The sequence below is a fragment of the Mesoplodon densirostris genome, chromosome 16 (assembly GCF_025265405.1).
Source record: "Mesoplodon densirostris isolate mMesDen1 chromosome 16, mMesDen1 primary haplotype, whole genome shotgun sequence".
NCBI lineage: Eukaryota > Metazoa > Chordata > Mammalia > Artiodactyla > Ziphiidae > Mesoplodon > Mesoplodon densirostris.
The window spans coordinates 87,964,923-87,984,679 of NC_082676.1; the positions used below are offsets into that span (position 1 = coordinate 87,964,923).

The window sequence follows — 19,757 nt, forward strand, 5'->3', positions numbered from 1 at the left end:
GCGGAGCAGCTAAGCCCGGGCGCCACAACGACTGAAGCACGCGCACCTAGAGCCTGTGCTCCGCAACAAGAGAAGCCACCACAATGAGAAGCACGCGCGCCGCAACGAAGAGTAGCCCCTGATTGCTGCAACTAGAGAAAGCCTTCGTGCAGCAATGAAGACCCAACACAGCCAAAAATAAATTAGTTAAACTAATTAATTACTTAATTAAAAAAAATAGTGCACGTGACACAGTGCTTCCTGGAGACCAGGAGCGGGGTCCCCGGAGGGGCGCATGGCCCGGGGTTTCCTCTCAGCAGCCCGCGCTGGGGGCATCCCGGAGTCTGCTGGCCACCTGCCATTCAGGCGTGGCCCTGGAAGCCAGGGCACCATCCCCACTACAGTGAAGGGTCCCAGGCCCAGGTCTGGCCGAGCCATGTGGGGAAGGCAGTCTGCCCCATGCCAGGATCCTGCCCGAGGACTCAGAGGAGGGTGGGTGGGGGTGTGGGTTTTTCCCCCACGTGACCTGTGGAAATGACGGGGGGTGGGTCCGGCAGGCTCCCCTGTACAGAAGAGCGTGCGCTCAGGGCCGAGGCTAGATGCTGGACATTCGTGCAGGCTGGTTCCCCACCCGTGGCCTTGCTCCCTCTGCCTTGGATGGATGGCCATCACTGAGATGTGCAGTAGATTTCAGGACGCAAGATCAACATACAAAAGTCAACTGTATTTCTGTGCGTTAGCCATGAACGCTGAAACTGAAATTTAACATGGCAGTGTGGTGCCATTCCTACCAGCCCAGCCTTGCTTGCTGGTTTTCCATCCTTTGGGCATTTGCACTCTTCATGGAGCAGGGTTTTCCATGCAGGAGCCACTTTTTTTGTTCAGGGGTAAGTTGGGGTTTTTCAGGTGCCTCCTTCCTTATTCTCTTTCCTAACCCTATGCAAGCACCTCTGGCCGCCATCATCTCCTGGGATGCCGGAGGGCTGCCACCCAGGCTCTTGGGCCCAGGGGTAATGCCTCCTAGAGGGAGACTGCACTCTAGTTCTCTGGCGTGGCCTGAGGTGTGGGTGGGCGTGCTTGGTGGAAAGCAGGGGGAGGTGAAGGGGAGAGGTGGGAAGGACTGTTGTTGCTCCTTGGAGCTTGGTAAGGAGGGTGGGCCTAGGGCTTGGCAAGTGCCACTTATGGCAGGTTTAGAAATTTCCAAATAAATCTCTGTTTATTAGTGGTAAACAAAAACAAACAGTGTGGTATTAAAGGAGGGAGAGACACAGATCTGAATAGAGACCCCAGAAACTGTCCCACATCCGCAACTTGATTTTCGGCAGAGGTGTAAAAGTAATTCAGTGGAGAGTCTTTTCAACAAACGGTGCTGCAGTAATAAGACATACACAGGGGAAAAGTGTGTCGGTTCCTTGGGCTCTTCTATGTTGACCTCTTCTATGTTGACCGTCATGCCGCCTGTAAATATAGACAGTTGTGTTTCTTCCTTTCCAATCCGAGTGCCTTCGATTGCACTTTCTTGCTTTCTTGCCCTGGCTGGAACATCTAGTGCTGTGTTGAATAGCAGTGGTGAAGGCGGATCTCCTCACCTTGTTCCCAAGCTGGTGCGGGGAGGGGGCAGTTTTACATGTTACGTACCAAGTTGAGGAAGCTGTCCTCTATTATTAGTTTTCTGAGAATGTATATCATGAATGAGTTTTGAATTTTGTCACACGCTTTTTCTGCATCAGTTGATATGATCATGTGATATTTCTTCTTTAACCTGTCGATATGATGGGTTTATTAGATTGATTCTTGAAAACTGAACCAGCCTTGCATCTGTGGAATAAACTCTGCTTGGTCATGGTGTGTAATTTTTTTTTATATGTTGCTGAGTAGGATTTTTGCGTTTATATTTATGAGAGATTTTGGTCTATATTTTACTTTTTCTTTCATTCTTTTTCCTTTGGTACTATTTTTGTCTGGCTTTGGTAGCAAGGTAACACTGGCCTCACAGAGCAAGCACTTAATTCTTCTTTAAGTGTTTAATAGAATTCCAGCAAAACCATCTGGGCTTGGACATAAGGTTCTGGAGTCAGGCCTGTGATCGGTTTAGTGACAGCCAGGCCCTGCGATGGCCGTCCCTGGAGGGGTTGGCGGGCTGGCTGCACCAAGGCCTTCAGCAGCACTTTGCTTCCTCTTGCTTGTGGCCGACAGCGGACCCTGCTCCCCTGGGGCTGGGGCTCCCCCCATACTCACACGCACCCTCACGATTTCCACCCGCCAAATGCTTCCAAGCAGGGCCTGACCCGCTGGCGGGGCCACGTGTGAGGGAAGGGGTTTGTGCAGGAGCTCTGGGGGTTGCGAGCAGATGTCGGCATCCAGGCGGGTGTTCCAAACCCCCTGCAGCATTTCCTGTGATTTCACCAGTGGTTGGGTCTCAGGCGGTGGTGTGCCTGGGAACACTGGGCGTGCTGATCAGCCAGACGTTCCGGCTAATAATGTCTGCGTCGGACATATTTATTCTTTGCTGAATGACTCAGAATGATCCCCATGATCTTGGGGTGCTGGTTTTGAGAGCTTATTCTTGCTGCCTCGGGGGAGGGTTTGGTGGCAATTTCATGCTTTTCTAGAACACCAGCTCGGCAGAGTTGTCCGACCCTGCCCCCCACACCCCTAGCCACCCTGGCTTCTCCGCTGCTTCACGTGGGCCTCTGTGCCCCCTCCCCGGGATGTAGCTGCCTGCTCCCTTTGCCTGGACCACCTCTCTCCCAAATATCCACGGCTGTGCCCTCACCTCTGGGTCTCAGGTGTCACTGTCCTGACGCTGTCTCCTTGACCTCAGTCCTCCTCCAGCCATTTTAAATTGCAAAACGTAAGTCAACCGACTGTCTGTCTGTTGTCCCTAATTTTCCTCCTTAGTATTATAGCCTTTCAGGGCAGTCTAACGACGGCAGGGGGGTCTTAGTTCAGGCTGCTATCACAGAATGCCATAGGCTGGGTGGCTTATAAGTAACACATTTCTTTCTCACGGTTCTGGAGGCTGGAAGTCCAAGATCAAGGCACTGGCTGTTTTGGTGTCTGGTGGGTTCTCTACCCCGTTCTCCTTGCTGTGTCTTCACATGGTGGAGGCGTGAGGAGCTAGCTCTCCTTAGTGACAGCCAGTGCCCTCTCTTACGAAGGCACTGATCCCCTTCACGAGGCCCCCGTCCTCAGGATCTACTTACCTCCCAAGGCCCCACCTCCTAGTGCCGTCGCGGGTGGGCGGTAGGATTATGATATATGAGTTCTGGGGGCACTGGAACATGGTTTGTGGTAGCAGGCGTTCCCCACAGTAAGCTTAGCACTTAGAAGAATATCTCATGTGAAGATGTTGCTTAACAAATGTATGTGGAATGCATCCAGGTCTGTTATGTACCCACTCTTCCTGACCAGGAGCTGCTGGGCCAAGTTGCCTGGGGTTCTAGGGCCTCTGTGGCCCCTCAGGGGTAGACCCAGTGCTGCTGCCGGGGTCACACAGCAGGCAGGCCTCTCGGCCACACCGTCCCACTCCACCAGCTGGACTCTGGCCACAAAGGCCCTCGGGGCTGGACCAAGCGCCTTTTCTCTTGGGGTCCCTACAGGTAGCCCCAGGGTGCACTGAGTGGCCCTGTGCCTGCTGCTCTCTGACACAGGCCAGGGACAGACAACCAGGGGGTAGCACAGCCCAGCAGCACCTTCTGGGGGTGAGCCCCACCTGCTTCTTGCGGGGACAGAGTGTATGCTGCAGGCGGGTCCCTGGGCAGAGAAGGGCCTGGGAAGGAGCTGGATCGGGAGCGGGCACACCCGGTCCATTTCACACCCTTTACCTCGTCTGCACAGTGTAGGTAACAGGGCGGCTGGGAGCGTGAGACGAGGAGTGGGCACGAAGGTCCCTCTGGGCTGCGTGTCCCCGTGTGCGGTGTCCCATCCTCACCCTGCCCCAGGCCAACTCTTCCCCTCTTGCTCTCTCCTTTGTCCAGTCTCCCACGTGGCTCATTAGAGTCACCAGAACAGTACCGTGAAGAAACCAGATTGGGGGTTCTTGGGTTGCAGGGCTGACATAGGAAATGCACTGGGAAATCAGCACGCAGATCCTCTGTGACTCGGAAGACCCCAAGTGGAGTCCATTCCACGAAACTGGTTCGTGGCTTCGAATCTTGAAACTATTTGTCTTAGCATTTCTGAGTCTCGGTTTCCTTATCTGTAAAGTGAGAATGCTGACGCCAGCGTCCCGGGGCTTAAACAGGGTCACAGAGGTGTGACTCTGGTGGTGGGCGTGACCGTGGTGGTGGGCTAGCGAGTCCCTGCCCTGCCCTCCACTCTCCTCCCCCACCCAGCTCTGGCCCCCGCCCCCGCCTCGTGCCTGTCCTTGTCCCTGTCCCTAGCAGCACTCCTGAGTGAGCCTCTGTGTGTGGACCAGCCTTGGGTGCTGGGGAAATGGCCAAGAGGAAAAGCACAGAAAGATGCAGTCTTGGCTCTGGGACCTTGGGAGGTCCTCATCGGGCTGGGAAGCTGGGACACCCACACCCAAAGTGGGAAGCCCACACCCGCCAGCCAGCGCAAGGCCTCAGCACCCCCGGGACAGCGTGTCCTCACGCCAGGGAGTGGGGTTTTCCTCGGACTATAAAAATTGATTTGCAGTATTGTCTTAGGAGAAGGACACCTTCATTCATTTACTCCGTGAGCCTTTATTGAGCACCTGCTTTTTGCTGGGTGACGTCAGCGCCTGCGCTGGGCAGACCCGGCCTTAAGCTGGTGGAGCTCACAGTTTAGCGGGTGGAGCTCTAGGGGGTGTTCAGCGGGTGAGGCAGATAAGGCTTCCCCGAAGCTGAGCGTTGACAGGCGCTCGGAAGTGAGCGCGCTCGTCAGGGGAAGCGCATGCGCAGACGCCCTGGGAGGAGACAGCAGGCCAGGTTATCCGGCTGCAGGGGGTAGAGATGGGGGGCGGGGCCCGAGCCTGTGGTCGGCAGACGCGTCCGTGTTAACTGCACCGCGTGGTTTTCCTGCCTCCCCTGTGGGGACCTGCCAGGGAGCCCGGGCCCCCGCGCCGTGAGGAGAGCCACAGGCAGACCCCTGGGCGGGCGCTCAGCGTCTGCCACTCGGCGGCCGAGCCGTGGGCCGCGAAGTGGCCGGAGCTCTGGGCGGGGCCTTCCCCTGGCCCGGAGGTCCCGCCTCCTCCCCCTCCCCCACCCTGGGCCTCGCAGCAGCCACCGCCCACTCGGCCTGGGGGGGAGGGGTGGTCCTTGCCCCCCAACCCCCGTGCAGGGCCGACCCCGCCCACCGCCTGACTCCGCCTCACCAGGAGTCCCGCCCACACGCCCAGCCGCGTGTTTGCGTCACCGCCCAGCCGGCTGGATCTGGTTCCAGCCGAGCCTAGCCGGCCTGACATGCGCAGTGCGCGGGGGCTGCGGCGGCCCGGAGGTGCCGCGGTCCCGGGCACACCTGGCGGCCTGGGACGCGGAGGTCAGTGCGCCGGGCCGGGAGCAGGCCGTGGGGGCTGGGAGGCGTGGGGGTCCGTCCTGCAAGGCGGGGCGGGGGCTCGGCGGCGCCCTGGAGACCCGAAACCGGGGGCGGGGGCGGGGAGGAGGAGGAGGGGCCCGGCTGCTTAGTCCCGCTTCCAGACGAGGGGATCCGGAGCGCCCAGTCCTCCGGGCCCGGGGTCCTGAACCGCGGAGGGGCTGGGGCTCTGAGACGCGACTCGACGCGCCGCGCCTCCTTCTCCCCGGGCGAGGCCTCGGGTGCCCGCCGACCGTGGGCTGCTTCTTCCGTCCCGGGACCCACGCCAGTCCCCTGGGCTCTGCCGGCCCCACCTTCTCTCTGTAAGAGCGGGGAGTGGTCTGGACCACGTCGCTGCCCCCTCCCCCAGGCTGGGCTGTCATCACCGTTGGCGACCCGCCTTCGGGGCCTTTGTAGCCGGAGGCTTTAGCCCTGCGGGGTCCACCGCCACAGAGCGCATTGAGTGTCAGGGCTTGGGGGCGGAACCCACCAGGGCATCTACCATTTTGCTTGTGAAATTACCTGGGTATGCGTAGCTCTTTACTTGGCAATGTGAGTGTTTAGTTTTTTAATTCATTGTTACACTCAGGAATTCTTACAAAGTGTGGGGGGAAGAAGTCCATCAGTAGTTTCCTAGTGTGATGAAATGACTTTGGAAGTTACACTTAACAGCGGATGGAGCTGACATCGTGAGGTGCTACCTGCGCGTTTAACGAAGCCTTTGGATTTTCCTGTTTCCTTCTTTTGGAACCACTAACATGTTTTGTTTTGTTTTGTTGCCTGAAGAGCCTGCAGCCTGGTGCCTGCGGGGCTGGAGGGCAGCTGGGCCCCTGTAAGGCCCGCGGTGGGTTAGGACGCGGCCCCAAACGGGTGTATCTGCTCTGCGCCCGGTCGTGCAGTTTTCTCTCCCAAGGACGCAAGGCGCAGAAGCCGCTGGGGAAGAGGACAGTCCAGAGTCTGCTGGGTTGACAAGGGGTGAAAACGTAATTGAAAATCTTGAGCAAAAGTGGGATTGTTTTTGCTTTGAGGGAGGCAGCGTCGGACGCTGTGGGAAGCCTGGCGCCTCAGGCCCACCTCGAGTATGGGGGGGAGAGAGGTCTTTGTGGTCTCGTGGTATGCTTCTCCTACGTTCAGAATCTGATTTTCATTAAAATGGCACGATCAGTACTGTGAATTAGGAACGACTGTCCGCTCCTTTTTCAGAAGTTGTTGGAAGTTTCGCTCTCTGTGTGTTAAACGTTGTATCTAGACTCGCAGTTCGTACTATTCGTACTCAGCTCTGCCCACGCTGGCTGTCCATCTCCCGGAACTGCATTTCCAGGTTAAACACAAAATGCAGCCTGAACTCCTGGTCAGTCACACGTTTCCAAAGATGAAAAGAAAGCAGCTTCTGGTAGGGAGGAGGTGGGCGTGGCCGGGCCTGCAGAGCGGGGGGGGGGGGGGCAGCTTCTCTGAATACACGAAGCGGACCCTGCGTGACCTTTGCCTTCCGATACCGGGACAGTCCACATTAGGCTGTTGACCGTGCAGAGCGCAGCTGGGCCCCAAGCCTGTGTTGGCCTCTCAGCAGCGAAAGCGATGGGGAGGGTTGTAAATCATCCTCCTGCCTAGAACCAAGGAGGGCCCACGGGCCGGTCCTGCGCGTGGACATCAGAGCTCCTGCAGAGGCCAGCCAGCCAGGGCCTGTTTGCTCCCTGGATATGGGCGAGATTAACCCAAAAGCTCAGCCGAGATTCTGGGAAGCAGTGAGAGCGGGTGGCTCTTGGGATCTGGGGGCCAGGAAGGCCTGTGCCCTCTGCAGCTGGGAAGGGGGTGTGGGGTCCTGGGCCTGCTGGTGGGAGACCTTGGGGCTGTGAATGAAGATCTCCAGTGGGCAGTGGGGGTGGGTGGCAGTCTGTGTCCCCAGGAGGCCTTAAAGACTGGGTGTGTAGGAGCCAGGTTCCTGCTAAAAATCAGCCAACGAAAGCCACCCCCCATGAATGCCTGCTAAGAAGAATCGCTGGACCTCCTCAGCCCACCCCCGCCCCGGGGCTCATCGGGGAAGCAGGGTAGCCGCTCTGGAAGTGGAAATGCTGCCGGAGGAGGAGTAGGTCGCGGGGCCCTCTTACCCGCTTCGTTCCTGTGGGCTGGAGCGCTCCCTGATGGGACAGGCTGCGTCTCCTCTGTTCTTCTGTCCCTCTCCCGTGGGGTCTGGGGTCTCACCTAAGACCGCAGTGGCCCTGAGGTCTCCGTGCCGCACCTCAGCAGCACGTGAGCGCGAGGGCCTGCTGTGCCGGGGACCAGGCCTGCCCCCGCCCCCAGCCCGTGGGTGCCCATGTGACCCCGGAGCCGGGTGCTCCTCACGCTCCCCCCACAGGCCTGCGTCAGCTCGGCCACAGCTCAGCCTGTGCCCCCCGAGGCCCCTGGCCCGGGCTTGTCGGACACGGCGTCTCGTGGGGGAGGCGCTGGGTGCACCAGGTTCCCGGGTCCAGGTCCTGGGCCTCGCGTGCCGGTGCTGACCTGCCCGTGCACCTGCTGGCTTTGGCTCTCCTTTGACCACGTGTCCCTGCGGGCTCTGCCCCCGCCTCCTCCCTAGATCGCAGCCTCTCAAGGGAGCCGAGGGATCTCCCCCATCCTAGCTGTCCCCCGAAGCTGTAGCCTGGCTTTGCTCTATTGTCCATCCAAGGGCAGGAACGGATGGACAGCCTGTGAAAAGGTAAAATGAGTAAATATCTCAGGACTTCCTGCTTCCAGAAACGAACCTGATCTCTGTAAACACAGTTCCTGTCTCAGGGCAGTTAAACCAGGCCTCCTGCTGTCTACAGGCCAGAGGGGGTCCTGCCCGCCCCCCCCCCAATCTTGCAGGTGTGGGCCTTGCGGAGAGGTTGTCCTTGCTGGCCGGGACCCCTGTCCAGAGGAGATGAGAAGTTGATCACAGCACGGCCTTGGGAGAGCCAAGAGTCCTTCCGTCATCCAGGCTGAAGCTCGGGGGACCTTGAGAGAGTTTCGTAGGGCTGGTCATCCACTCCCTGACTTCGGCACCCTGATCTGTGTTTCGTGTGTCTTCTGGCTTCTCAAGCGCATATTGGCACGTAGCAAACGTTCATTTTAATCCTTGCAGAAGAGAACAGAATGGAAGTTAAGTCTTCTGGTCGCCGATGCCCCCGGCCCGCTGAGCGTGCAGCCGTGCTCAGAGTTTTTGTTCTGAAGCTGGTCTCTGACAAGGGCCAGTGTCTCCAGCCCAGGTCGGGGGCAGGTCCTGCTGGCAGCCAAGGCCACGGGGTTTGAAACAGTTGATGTGGAAGACCTTTCCCAGAGCCCTGGCCTGTTTGCAAGGGGCCACCGTCCCTCAGTAGCACAGCCCCCCGCCTGGGCCATGGCCGTTGCCGTGGCGACGCCCCCACCCCTCGAAACCCTCACCTCTTCCTCTGTAACCCGGGAGCTGGGCTCCGGCGGGATCCACGTGTGTTTCTGGCCAAGAGGGTCTGGCGGTTTCGTCATATCGTCCAAGACCCATGTGGAAGGGGACCAGGGGGTGATGGGCTGGGAAGGGGAGAGACGTGGGCCCGGGAAGGGACGCCCTTTGTCCCAGGTGCTGTGTGGTGGTAGAGGCCGGGGCTGCAGGCGGGGCGGCGCTGGGCAGGGTTCTTGGGAGGGCTCTGTGTCACTGATGCTGGGACCCACTGGGGTTGAGCGTTTCCTTGTGCTGTGCGTGTTGACAGCAGATCACAGTGGCCCTGGGGGGTGGGCGGCGGGGCCAGGCTTTCGTGTACTGTACAGGGACCTCTCGCAGTGTCGGCTCACGTGGATCTGCCCTGGGTGCGGTCATGAAGCACGGAGGCTGTATTTTGTGATCTGGTATCTGTTTCAGCGTGGGCCCCTGTGCTTGTGTATCCTGGTTCACGCATTTGAAAACGTCTGGTCTCTGCAGCATCTGGATGGAGGAGCTGTGCCCTGCTCTGAACGGCCGCTCAGCCCGGGGCAGCCGCTGTCCCTGTCCTCCAGGAGCTCACTTACCTCCGGCCGTGCGCTCCTTGAGGCCAGAGCCCGTGTCTGCCTCAGCACCGGCACCGGCAGCAGCAGCGGCAGCTCTGCAGGGCACCGGGCCCGCCACCCACGGCCCACGGTGCTCGCAGCGTCCCTACTTCCCCAGCCCAGCCGCTCACGGGGTTGATCAGAGCAGCCCCCTGCATTGTGTGCATGCTTTCTGAAGTTGTTTGGAATTGGGTTGGGTTTTTTTTGGCCGAGCTGCGAGGCTTGTGGGATCTCAGTCCCCTGACCGGGGATTGAACCCGGGCCGCAGCAATGAAAGCCCGGAATCCTAACCGCTAGGCCACCAGGGAACTCCCTGGAATTGTTCTAGTTTTAATCAGAGTACTGCAAATAAAATGAAAGGGGTACATACCACTGTTTCTATTTCTGAATTAGCAGAGGAAATTCAGCATCACTCACAGGTTGGGGGAATGAGCGTTAAAAGAATTTAACAATTTGTAACTGAAATCTTAGTGTCTCCTGTGTGTTTCTGCTCTTGTTCTGCAGGGAAGCTGGTTGGGGGGGGGGGAGGCTCATGGCGTCTGTGTTGCCTTCAAGTTGCGTCTAGTTATTTCAAAACACAAAGTTTTATTTAAATGTTACAGGAAACACTCCCTCTTTTGTTCTTCATCATTTTCAGGAAAGGAAAAAGGAATTGATTGGCTGCCATGAGTTTCCCTTTTGACTTTTAATAATTGCAGTAATGCTTCTGATTAAGGTTTAGTTTTCAAGCTGAAGCAGTGTCTCAAAGGAGCTGCAGGCGGGGACTGGGCATCCTGCCCACGGATGCCTGGCTTCAGAAGCGGAAGGAAGAGGGGGCTGTGTGGCCTGGGGAGGCGCCAAGTCTGGGACCAGCTTCCTCTCAGGTGCCCTCCCTTCCACCCCGGAGCTCCTCCTGTCGCTTCAAGGTTCAGCCGGCTCCATGGGACTTCCAGGAGAGAAGCCGGTGCTCCTGGCCTCGGCGGTGTTTGAACAGAGACCTGTGGTTAAGGATCACTCTGCGGGGGGTGCCTGGCAGGGACCTGCGCTCCGACCACCTCTGGAGAGTCGCCGTGCCCTTGGGGACGCTGTCTGGCCTGTGGACAGACAGCTGAGCCGAGTGACTGGACCACTTGTGCTGCCCGGGCCCCTGCCCCCGCCACCTCAGGGTCACTTTGACCCTAAACCCAGCCCTCACACTGGGGTCAGGTCACGCCTCACAGCTCATCCCTGGTTCAGGTTCATGTTTCATTGGCAAGGATTTTTAACGCACACCTTTCTAGTTCCCTAGTCCTGTGGTTGATGGGTTTCGCCTGGACAGAGTGGGTGGGTTAGGGGCCCCACCCCGCGTCCTCTGTCAGCAGGCTGGCCGATGACCCTGTCCCCGTGTGTCAGTGGTCAGCAAGGAGCAGCCCCCCCGACCCCCGACCCGGGCCTGGAAGTTCCACCCGGGGGGGTCCCTGCACTGCTGGCTCCAGCCGAGCCCAGGCTCCTCATCAAGGCACGTCCGCGGCCACCACTGCCCAGTGGCACCTGCCGGGTGGTGGAAGGGAAGGTGGACCCCGACGCTGAGTTCGATGCTGTTTGAAGTAGGAGGCTTCTGAGGAACACGTGGGTGACGGGCACTGCTCTCTCCCCACCGCGTTGGTCCCTCTGAGCCCACGCCCCTGGGGCTCCCCCAGCTCTGCTGGCGTCAGGGTCAGAGATCCCGCTGTCAGCTGTCCCCTTCCCTCTCCCCCCCCAACCCCCCAGCTGAGCCGGACCTGGCTCTGGGCCTGAGCTCAGAGGCGGAGAGAGCGGCCCCTGCACGGTGCCCCGGCAGCACGGGGCTCAGAACTGCCTGGCTCCACAAGCTTCTCCTGAGCTGGTGGGGGACCAGAGGGTCTGCAGGCAGGAGACCCCCGCCCGGGCTACACTGTCCCCCGCAGCTGTGTGGTGTAACCTGTGAGCACGAGGCAGCAGGGGCCCCCCAAACGTAGCCCGTCTCAGGCCACCCCAGCTGACCCTTCCTTCCTTGGCTCCCCCCCAGACCTGTGACCCCCAGCGTGGAGAGCCAGACCCCCCCCCCCACCCCTTCCTGTGCGTTGGGGCCTCCGGGCGAATCCAGTTCAAAGCCCTGGGCAGGAGCTGACTAGGGGGTCTGAGCCAGGCCAGTGGGAGCCCACGCGGGAGGTCAGGGAGGTCGTGGTGGTCTAGGAGCCCCGCCCAGAGTGGGGCCTGAGAGGCCCTGGGGGGAACCACACTGGGACAGAGGGGTCCCCAGGACCGCCCATCTCCAAATGCACACACAACTCGAGAAAGCCTCACCTGAAAGCCTGACACATGGTCGGGGTGCAGGGGGACCCCAGAGAAGGAGAACCGACCCATCTAGCAGATGGGCTCCTCTGTACCCTCCCGGGGCCTCTGCGGGGCCTGCCCCACCCTCCTGGGTCAGCCTCGGTTCATAGATGAAGACTTCGCTCCCTGAGACTGGAGAGAAGGAAAAAGGTGGCTGGAAGAGAGGCCCGTTTGGAACCTGGGACGCCCTCGCAAGGCAGTGGGGACGGGGGGCCTCTTGTGCCCGGTCGATGGAGCGTTGCAGGACGCCTCCCCTGTCAGTGTCTCCTAATGGCCCCGCGCCCGCGGGCCAGGGCCCGAAGCTCTGGTGCTACTCCCCGAGTCTTGGCCCCAACCCCCCACCCCCGTAGTGTCACCGGCAGGGGCGGGGCAGGCCTGTCCGCATTACGGAAGTGGCTGGGGAGGTGCGGGGCGAGGGGTCCTCCCCTGGGGGCAGCTGTCCCACGGTGACCGTCCTTCCGGAGTGTCCCGCTTTTACCTGCATTCCTGGCCAGTCCTCCACGAAGGGACCAGGGACTGAAGTCCAGTCTGTGGCGCCAGCGGTCGGTGCCAGCCTCGCTTCAAGGGGTCAAGGGATCACGGAGGGAGTGGGGGTCCCCCTGCACATTCTGCTCGTGCTTCCAGTGCCTTGAAGTTACAGGACCCCCTGGGCTCCCCGGGGTCCTCCCATGGGGGCAGGGTTGTGGGTTTTCACTTTCTGGTTCTGGCTGGGGTGTGACCGGCGACACCGCCTGTCTCGGGGTCAGGACAGGGCCGGTGGCCAGAGCACAAGGCCCGCCAGGGGTCCAGGCACCCTGCTTGTGGACAAGGGCTGATGGGCCTCCTGGCCTGAAGGACCCGAGCCTGTCCTTCAAATCAGAGGGTTCAGGCTTCCCTGATGGCACAGTGGTTGAGAGTCCGCCTGCCGATGCAGGGGACACGGGTTCGTGCCCCGGTCCGGGAAGACCCCACGTGCCGTGGAGCGGCTGGGCCCGTGAGCCATGGCTGCTGAGCTTGCGCGTCCGGAGCCTGTGCTCCGCAACGGGAGAGGCCCCAACAGTGAGAGGCCCGCGTACCGCTAAAAAAAAAATAAATAAATAAAAATCAGAGGGTTCTCTGCCTGAACTGAGCCTGTGGAAACCTTTCCAAATCAAGGGCATGCTGTTTCTGCTCTGTGTCTCTTGCCCAGAGTCACGGGGGCTGGATGCTTCCTTCATGTAGTTGTGTTTTCTCTGTGTCGCTCTTCCCGTAAGAAGTCAGCACGTTTCCTTTTGTTTTGTTGTTTATTTAGTGCATTTCCTGGATGTACTCAGTGCCTACGTTGCCCAGAAGCCGGTAAGGATTTAAGTGCTAAATGCACCTTTAATCAGCCATGTGCTACGTTACTTAATATGGTGCATGCAGGCATTCATGCGTGTATGCAATTCGTACCTGGACCTCCAGGGCCCTCCAGGCTCCACCACGGTCCTCCAGGGCCTTCCACGGTCCTCCGGGGTCCTCTAGGGTCCTTCGGGGCCCTCCAGGGCAGCCGTGGCTGATCAGCTTGGGTGCACATCCTGCCAGAGGTCTTCGACACAGGTTGAGTTGTTTTTGTGCCCTTTGAAACATACCCCTGAAGAGCTCTAACTGGAGAGGGGGATACGTTGCTGAAATTTAAGTTTTCACCTCACTTCGTGTGAGGTCCCGTGTTTTGCCTGGAGCAGCAGCGTGGTGTGGTGCTTCCGAGGCGGCCCCAGCAGTCGGCTCCCCGTGGTCATGCTAAGCTGGGAGGAGGGGGTCTGTGTTCCAGAGAGCCGTCGTGTCAACAGCGCTGCCCCTGCTGCCCCCAGGCCTTGCCCAGGAGCAGGCCTGGCCCGCGGGGAGTCCCGGGGTGGCCATGGTCCGCAGGGCTTTCTGGGGGTGTGGCTTCTCCTTCCCCTGAAACTTGGTCCCCAGAAGGGCCCTCACAGGCTGCGGTTGTGGACTCCTGCCTTCCTTCCAGATGGTCTTGTGTTTTCGTGGGCTGTCCCCCCGCCAGCAGTACCAGTGGGAGGGGCGGGGGCCCCCAGGCCTGAGGACACAGGTCCCACAGGGGGACCGTCCCTGGGCTTGGGCAGGTGTGTAGAGCCCAGGGGGTCAAAGGTGCTGGCTTCCTCACGTGGTCCACACCAGGGTTTGGCCCGGTAGTGTACGTTGTTTAGTTGGAATAGCCAGCATTTAAAGTTTAGGAGATTCACTTGTAAACATGCGTTTCCAGCTTTTCTCGAGAGTCCAGTTAGCTCAGTGTTTGCCCCGGGCCCCCAGCTCCCCTGGCTGCCGCCCCTGTGTCTTGCCTGGACCCCAGCCCCTGGGCCTCATGGCTCCGAACAGCTCCTCTCGGGGCCCACGGAGTGTGTGGGCTCCCACCACTGCCACGGCAGGGACACCACCGGCCAAAGCGAGAGTGATTGAAAGAAGCCCTTTTTGTAGTTTCCAGAGTCCGTGCCTAATACAAGACCTAGGTCCTTAACGCTGGACGTTCCAGCAGCCCCAGGAGAGGCGGTTGGACCCTTCAGGTGCCCCCCTCCATGGGACTGCCGGGGTCCACGTCCCCTCCCTCCCAGGCCCACGCTAGAGCCCTGGCCATGTACCCCTACAGCCTCCTTCCTGTGCCCTTCCGTGGGGACAGTGGCACCTCAGGCCATCACTGGGCCCGCAGAGTACCCCAAGAGCCCTCAGGGAGCGGGACCTGGCTCCTGTCTCCTGTGTGACTGGGCTCAGCCTCGGGGAAGCAGCCAGCACCCCATAGGGTCAGGGGGTTGGGCAGCAGGGGCCTGGACCTGGATTTGGAGGACACCACCGTGTCCTAGTGACAGCGGGAGCCGTGGAGGGGGTGCGTCCACCCTGGGGGCAGATGCCTCTGACCCTTCCATTCCCTTCGCAGACCTGCCCAACCTGCTGGTCTCCCTTGGGGGTCAGTGTTGGCCAATCCCCAGCCCTGACCCTTCCCGGGACTTAGGGCCTGGTGGCCGGTGCAGTGCCCCCCTGCGTGGCTCAGAGGGGCAGGGCTGGCCTGCCGCTTTTAGTGCCAGCTTCTCTGTGAGCCAGGGGGTGTGTCTCCTAGACCCCAGCGCACCCCACTTGGGATTTGTGACAACGTGGAGGGGCCTGGAGGGTGTAGTAGTGCTGGAATAAGTCAGACAGTGTGATTTCACTCACGTGGAATCTAAAACACAAGCAGGCAAACAGAAGATACAGAGGTCAGGGTGGTGGCTACCAGAAGGGAGGGATGGGGGAGCGTGGGGCAGGTTAGAGGCTCAACCCCAGGGTGACAGATGGAAACTAAAGGTTGGGTCGTGAGCACGCTGCTGGGTCCGCAGAAGTAGAAACTTACATAACGTTATGAGCCAGTGTTACTCCAGTGAAGAATATCCTATTTTGAAAATCTGGTTTTATTCCCTGTCAGCGGAAGTCTGATTGTTACTGGCGCTGGTGTTTTAGGCATGGTTGTGATTTTTAAAGCAAACACACACCCCTCGGGCAGCTGTGTGGTCACAGCCCCTGCTGCCCTGTCCTCCAGGCTGTTCCAGCCTCCTGCCTCTCCCCCCTCCCTCCCCCTCGCTGTCCCCTCCCTCTCCCCCTCCCCGTCCCCCTGCCTCTCCCCCTCCCCCTCACTGTCCCCCTGCCTCTCTGCCCGGCTACAGTGCAGTGTGGGTCAGGTCTGCGTGGAGCATCCGTGCAAGGCGGCGGGTCACCATTCCTCCCCAGGAAAGGAGCCCTGAGCCCCATATGGAGGTACCTCCTGGGCAGGTGGGCTGTGTGTCCCCTGTCAGGGCTGCCAGGAGTCACCCGGTGCAGTCCTGAAGCTCCACGGCAGGTAAATCCCAGGTGGTTTATGGAGGAGGAGGAGCTGGGGAAAGCAGCTCTTTTTTTTTTTTTTTTTTTTTTTTTGCGGTACGCGGGCCTCTCACTCTTGTGGCCTCTCCCGTTGCGGAGCGCAGGCTCCGGATGCGCAGGCTCAGCGGCCATGGCTCACGGGCCCAGCCGCTCCGCAGCACGTGGGATCCTCCCCGACCGGGGCACAAACCCGCGTCCCCTGCATCGGCAGGCGGACTCCCAACCACTGCGCCACCAGGGAAGCCCAAAAGCAGCTCTTTTGTTTGAGAAGATTCCGGAAGGAGCGGGAGTGGAGTGGGAACACAAAGGTTGTCAGGGATTGGCATTTATGACGGCCTGCCTGCCGGGACATGAGAGGGTCCCCGCTGTGCCTTGCTCTCCGGGATGGGGGCTGTGGACGCTGGGTGTGCGGGGCCAGCGCCAGAGGCCTCCCTGGAAGTGCTGGGGCCATGGCCGGGTCCCCAGGGCTGCCGGCCTGCAACACAGTGAACTCGCTGGGTCCTGTCTCCTGGGAGCTCAGGAGACCTTGGACTCCGCTCTTGTTTGCTTTGCGGGGTGGGGGATCGCATCACAGCTCCCAGCGCCTCCTTCCCGCTCAGCCCCAGAGAGACTCTCCCAGGCACCTCCTGCCGCCCTTGGAGCCTGGGGTGGGGGTGGGAGTCCTCGGTGGGCGCGTGCAGCACCCGCCCCACCCTGCAGGACTTTCCCCGGGATCCCGGGACGAGCGGCCCAGGGTGGGCCACCGGGTCCAGGGAGCCACGGTGATAGCTGCTCCCGAAGCCCTGATGGCGGTCCCCTTGCTTCCAGGGAGCCGTGTCCCCGGAGGAGCAGCGGGTCCTGGAGAGGAAGCGGAAGAAAGAGCGGAAGAAAGAGGCCCGGAGGCGGCTGCAGGAAGCGGGCATCTCCGTGGCCCAGAGCCCAGCAGCCAGGCGTTCGGGGGCTGCGCTGGCCTTGGACTACCTGTGCAGGTGCGCGGCCCCGGAGGGGTGCAGGCAGACCGACACGGGCTGGGGGCTCAGGGCCCCCGGGGGGCGGGTGGTCGCAGCCTCCGCGGCTGTGTCTGTGGGGCCAGGGGAGCCCCTGCTCCCTGCCTGGGCGTCTGGCACCCAGAAGCGTAGCTTCAGCCGTCAAGGTCAGCGGTGACCGGTCAGTAGTTGCGGGCGCCTGGGCAAGGCTACCCCTGAGCCTCCACCTCAGATCAACAAAATGCAGGTAAAGAGTCTCACTCACCTACCCCTCATAGTGTTGTGACAACCTGCCAGAGTGATGGCCTTGGAGCTACCATGAAGGACTCACGGGCCATGTGCTGCAGATGGCATCTCACCGCCACTGTCAACCTGGTCACCCCACCTACATCAGCACCCGCACCGACGTCACCACCGTCACCATCCACGTCACCACCCCCACCAATCACGTCACCCCCCCACGTCACCATCCACGTCACCACCACCACCAATCACGTCACCCCCCACGTCACCATCCACGTCACCACCACCACCAATCACGTCACCCCCCCCACGTCACCATCCACGTCACCCCCCCACCGTCATTGCCACCATCAGCATTGTTGCCGTCACCACCATCGCTATCATCACAGGTCGCACACACCCCACATCTCCCTCCAGGAACCTGTGTTCTTTCATGGAATCCTCGAGGTCCAGCCAAGGGTTGGGGTTGGTGGCTTGGAGCCGGTTCAGGAGCAGAGTTTCTGGGGGCCCTGAAGAAGATTCTGGAAGGGCAGAGGGGCCTGAGGATGTGTGTGAACCCAGCGATAGGCTGGGAGGGGCACCGTGGAGACAGAGGGGCATTTCAGAGCCCTGTCTTCCGAGAAGGAGGAGCTGCCCGGCCTCCTTGGCTCTGTATGAAGCGGAATCTTCCAGATTCCTGGACCGGGCTGAGCACCGATGAGTCATCTGCACGGGCAGCCCAGGGTTCGGGCCTCCCCCTCCTCCTTGCCCCCGTCCCCCTCCCGCTCCCCCTGCTGTCTCTGAAGCCTGCGAGGCTGTGGCGGAACATTAGACGCTACCCCGCGTCTCTTCCAAGCCTGGGGCCCCGCTGGGCCCGGGCAGGGCTCCCACCTGCTGGATGGACTGGGGCTTGCCATTCCCCCAGCCCCAGCCGGAGCCTGCTCTGGCACAAAGGGGGACACAGGCCATAACCGGGATGGGTGCCCTGGGGAGCCTCGGGCCTTGTTCTGGCCCTGCCTGAGACCCCGGGAGCAGCCCTCCTTCGGCTCTGCTGGGATCTCCGATCGCGCCTTCCCTTCCTTCCTTCCTCGTGGGGGTGCTCCCGTTAAGATCTGCCCGCCTCCCTGTAGGAAACACGCCTTCGATTCAGTGCCTCCCTCCCCGCCCAGGGAAGTCCTGGTGCCTTCCTCACCCTGCAGGGGCCACCGTTGGCTGGCCGGCGGGGGCCACGTGGAGCCCAGTGGGAGGGGAGGCCCAGCCTGCGCACCGGCGGAGGGAGCTGCCCGGCAGCCTCCCCTGACCCTGGGCCTGGCCCTGGGCTGTGTTCAGGGGTTGGGGGGTATGGGGGTGGCCAGCAGGCCCCTCGTTGACACCTGGTCCCGTCCCGGCACCTTCCACCTGCAGCTGAGGTGATATTTTCCATGGTGAACACGGCCGTACAAAGCAGCCAAGAGAGGCACCTGCAGGCTCCGCTGTCAGTCGGGGGACTGCTCTGAAGACGGTGGTCCTGGGGAGGGGACGGTGGACCTACTCAGCAGCTCAGACGGCCCCGCTCAGCGCCCCCCAGGGGACCAGAAGCTGTGGGGTGCTGTGGCTTCAGAGCAGCCGTGGGTCCCTAACCGCAGGCAGCGCACGTACCTGCCTCTCACCCCTCTGGGTCATGAGAACATCCTTCGTCCCCGACCTCACGGTGCTGAGAGCCGCGTCCTCGTGGGAGCTGCTCGCGGTGCAGCACCCCCTTGAGAGGGTCGGGCTCGGGCCTAACCCCCCAGGGCCTGCGCTCCCTCCCTGCTGACCTCTGACCTCTCACTTCCCCTGCTCGCCAAAATCACGCAGATGCTCCATCTGTGGGTCCCTGCCTTCTGGGGAGGCATTTCTGGGTGGGGCTGGGGGCCCCTGTGGTCACTCGGTCATCATTCATGTGGTCCTGGTGTGTCTGGGAGCCGCCTCCTCTGTCCGTTGTGAATTTCCGTGGGGCCGCACACCCCCCAGGCCTCCAGCCAGGTGCCCTTTGCTCCCCGTGGGCCCGGGCAGCCCATCTGAAGCCAGTCCGATGCTCCAGACACCCGAGCCGCTTCTGGGGCCCGGCGGACCACAGGGTTGAGCTGACCCTGGTCAGAGCCCTGGGGTCAGGGAGGAGGGAGTTCTTCGGGCCCATGCCCAGCTCATCTGCGTCACCAATGCAGCAGTGAGGGCGCCAGGCCTGAGGTGGTCCTTCCCTCCCAAACCCTCTGGCAGCTCAGGAGGGACCTTGAGACCCTGGGAAGAGCGAGGTCTTCCAGGGCAGATGAGTTGGCCAGGGCGCGATGCAGGTGGAGCGACGCAGTAACTGGACTGGGGCCGGTGCCGGGGGTGTTCTTTATTATAAAGACTGCTTAACCGGAGCGAGGGCGAGGGCCCTCTGGAGACCGCAGAGGAGCAGATGTGGGGGGCCGGGCCGAGCCCAGGGAGCGCAGGGGCTCACGGGCAGCAGGGAGGTCACGGGAGCCGCGCCAGCCGACTTGGCGGGGAAGCGGTGCACTGCAGAACCACGGGGGGCCGCTGTGGACATGGACACCAGAGAGGGCTGCTTGCCTGCACTGGGAAAGAAGCCCCCCCCTCCCCACCCCATGTGTCCAGCATCTTCTGTGTAACTTTGTTCCGTCTGGGAAGGAAACATCTTGAAGGGCCCATCTCCACTTTCGCGGGCAGAGGATGAGCAGTGGGTTTGGAGCCGAGAGACAGTTACGTCATTATTGGCAGCAGGGAGTGGTCCCCCGGGCGGCGGTGGCCCACACAGTGCGCGCCCTCCCAGTCGGGCCAGCAGAGGAGCCTGAGGAGATGGCCAGGGACCGCTGACTCCCCAGCCTGGTGGCCCTTCCTCTCTCCCTTTCTTCCTCCCCTCCCTCGAGTCGCCCACCTCCCTCCCTCCCGCCTCCTCCTGGTGGGGCGCCC

The 19,757-nt window shown here is 61.2% G+C and overlaps 1 protein-coding gene across 3 annotated transcripts in view; it reads left to right on the plus strand.

Annotated features, from left to right (window-relative positions):
• The window catches only part of C16H7orf50 (chromosome 16 C7orf50 homolog), a 98,695-nt gene that overhangs the window by 74,891 nt on the left and 4,047 nt on the right, over positions 1-19,757 (plus strand). For 2 of the 3 annotated variants that reach the window (XM_060077731.1, XM_060077730.1), the window contains one exon: positions 16,444-16,604. The exons of the other annotated variant lie outside the window; for it this stretch is intronic. In XM_060077731.1, coding sequence (XP_059933714.1) covers positions 16,444-16,604 — 161 coding nt within the window. The remainder of the gene's footprint in view (positions 1-16,443; positions 16,605-19,757) is intronic. 3 annotated transcript variants of the gene reach the window in all.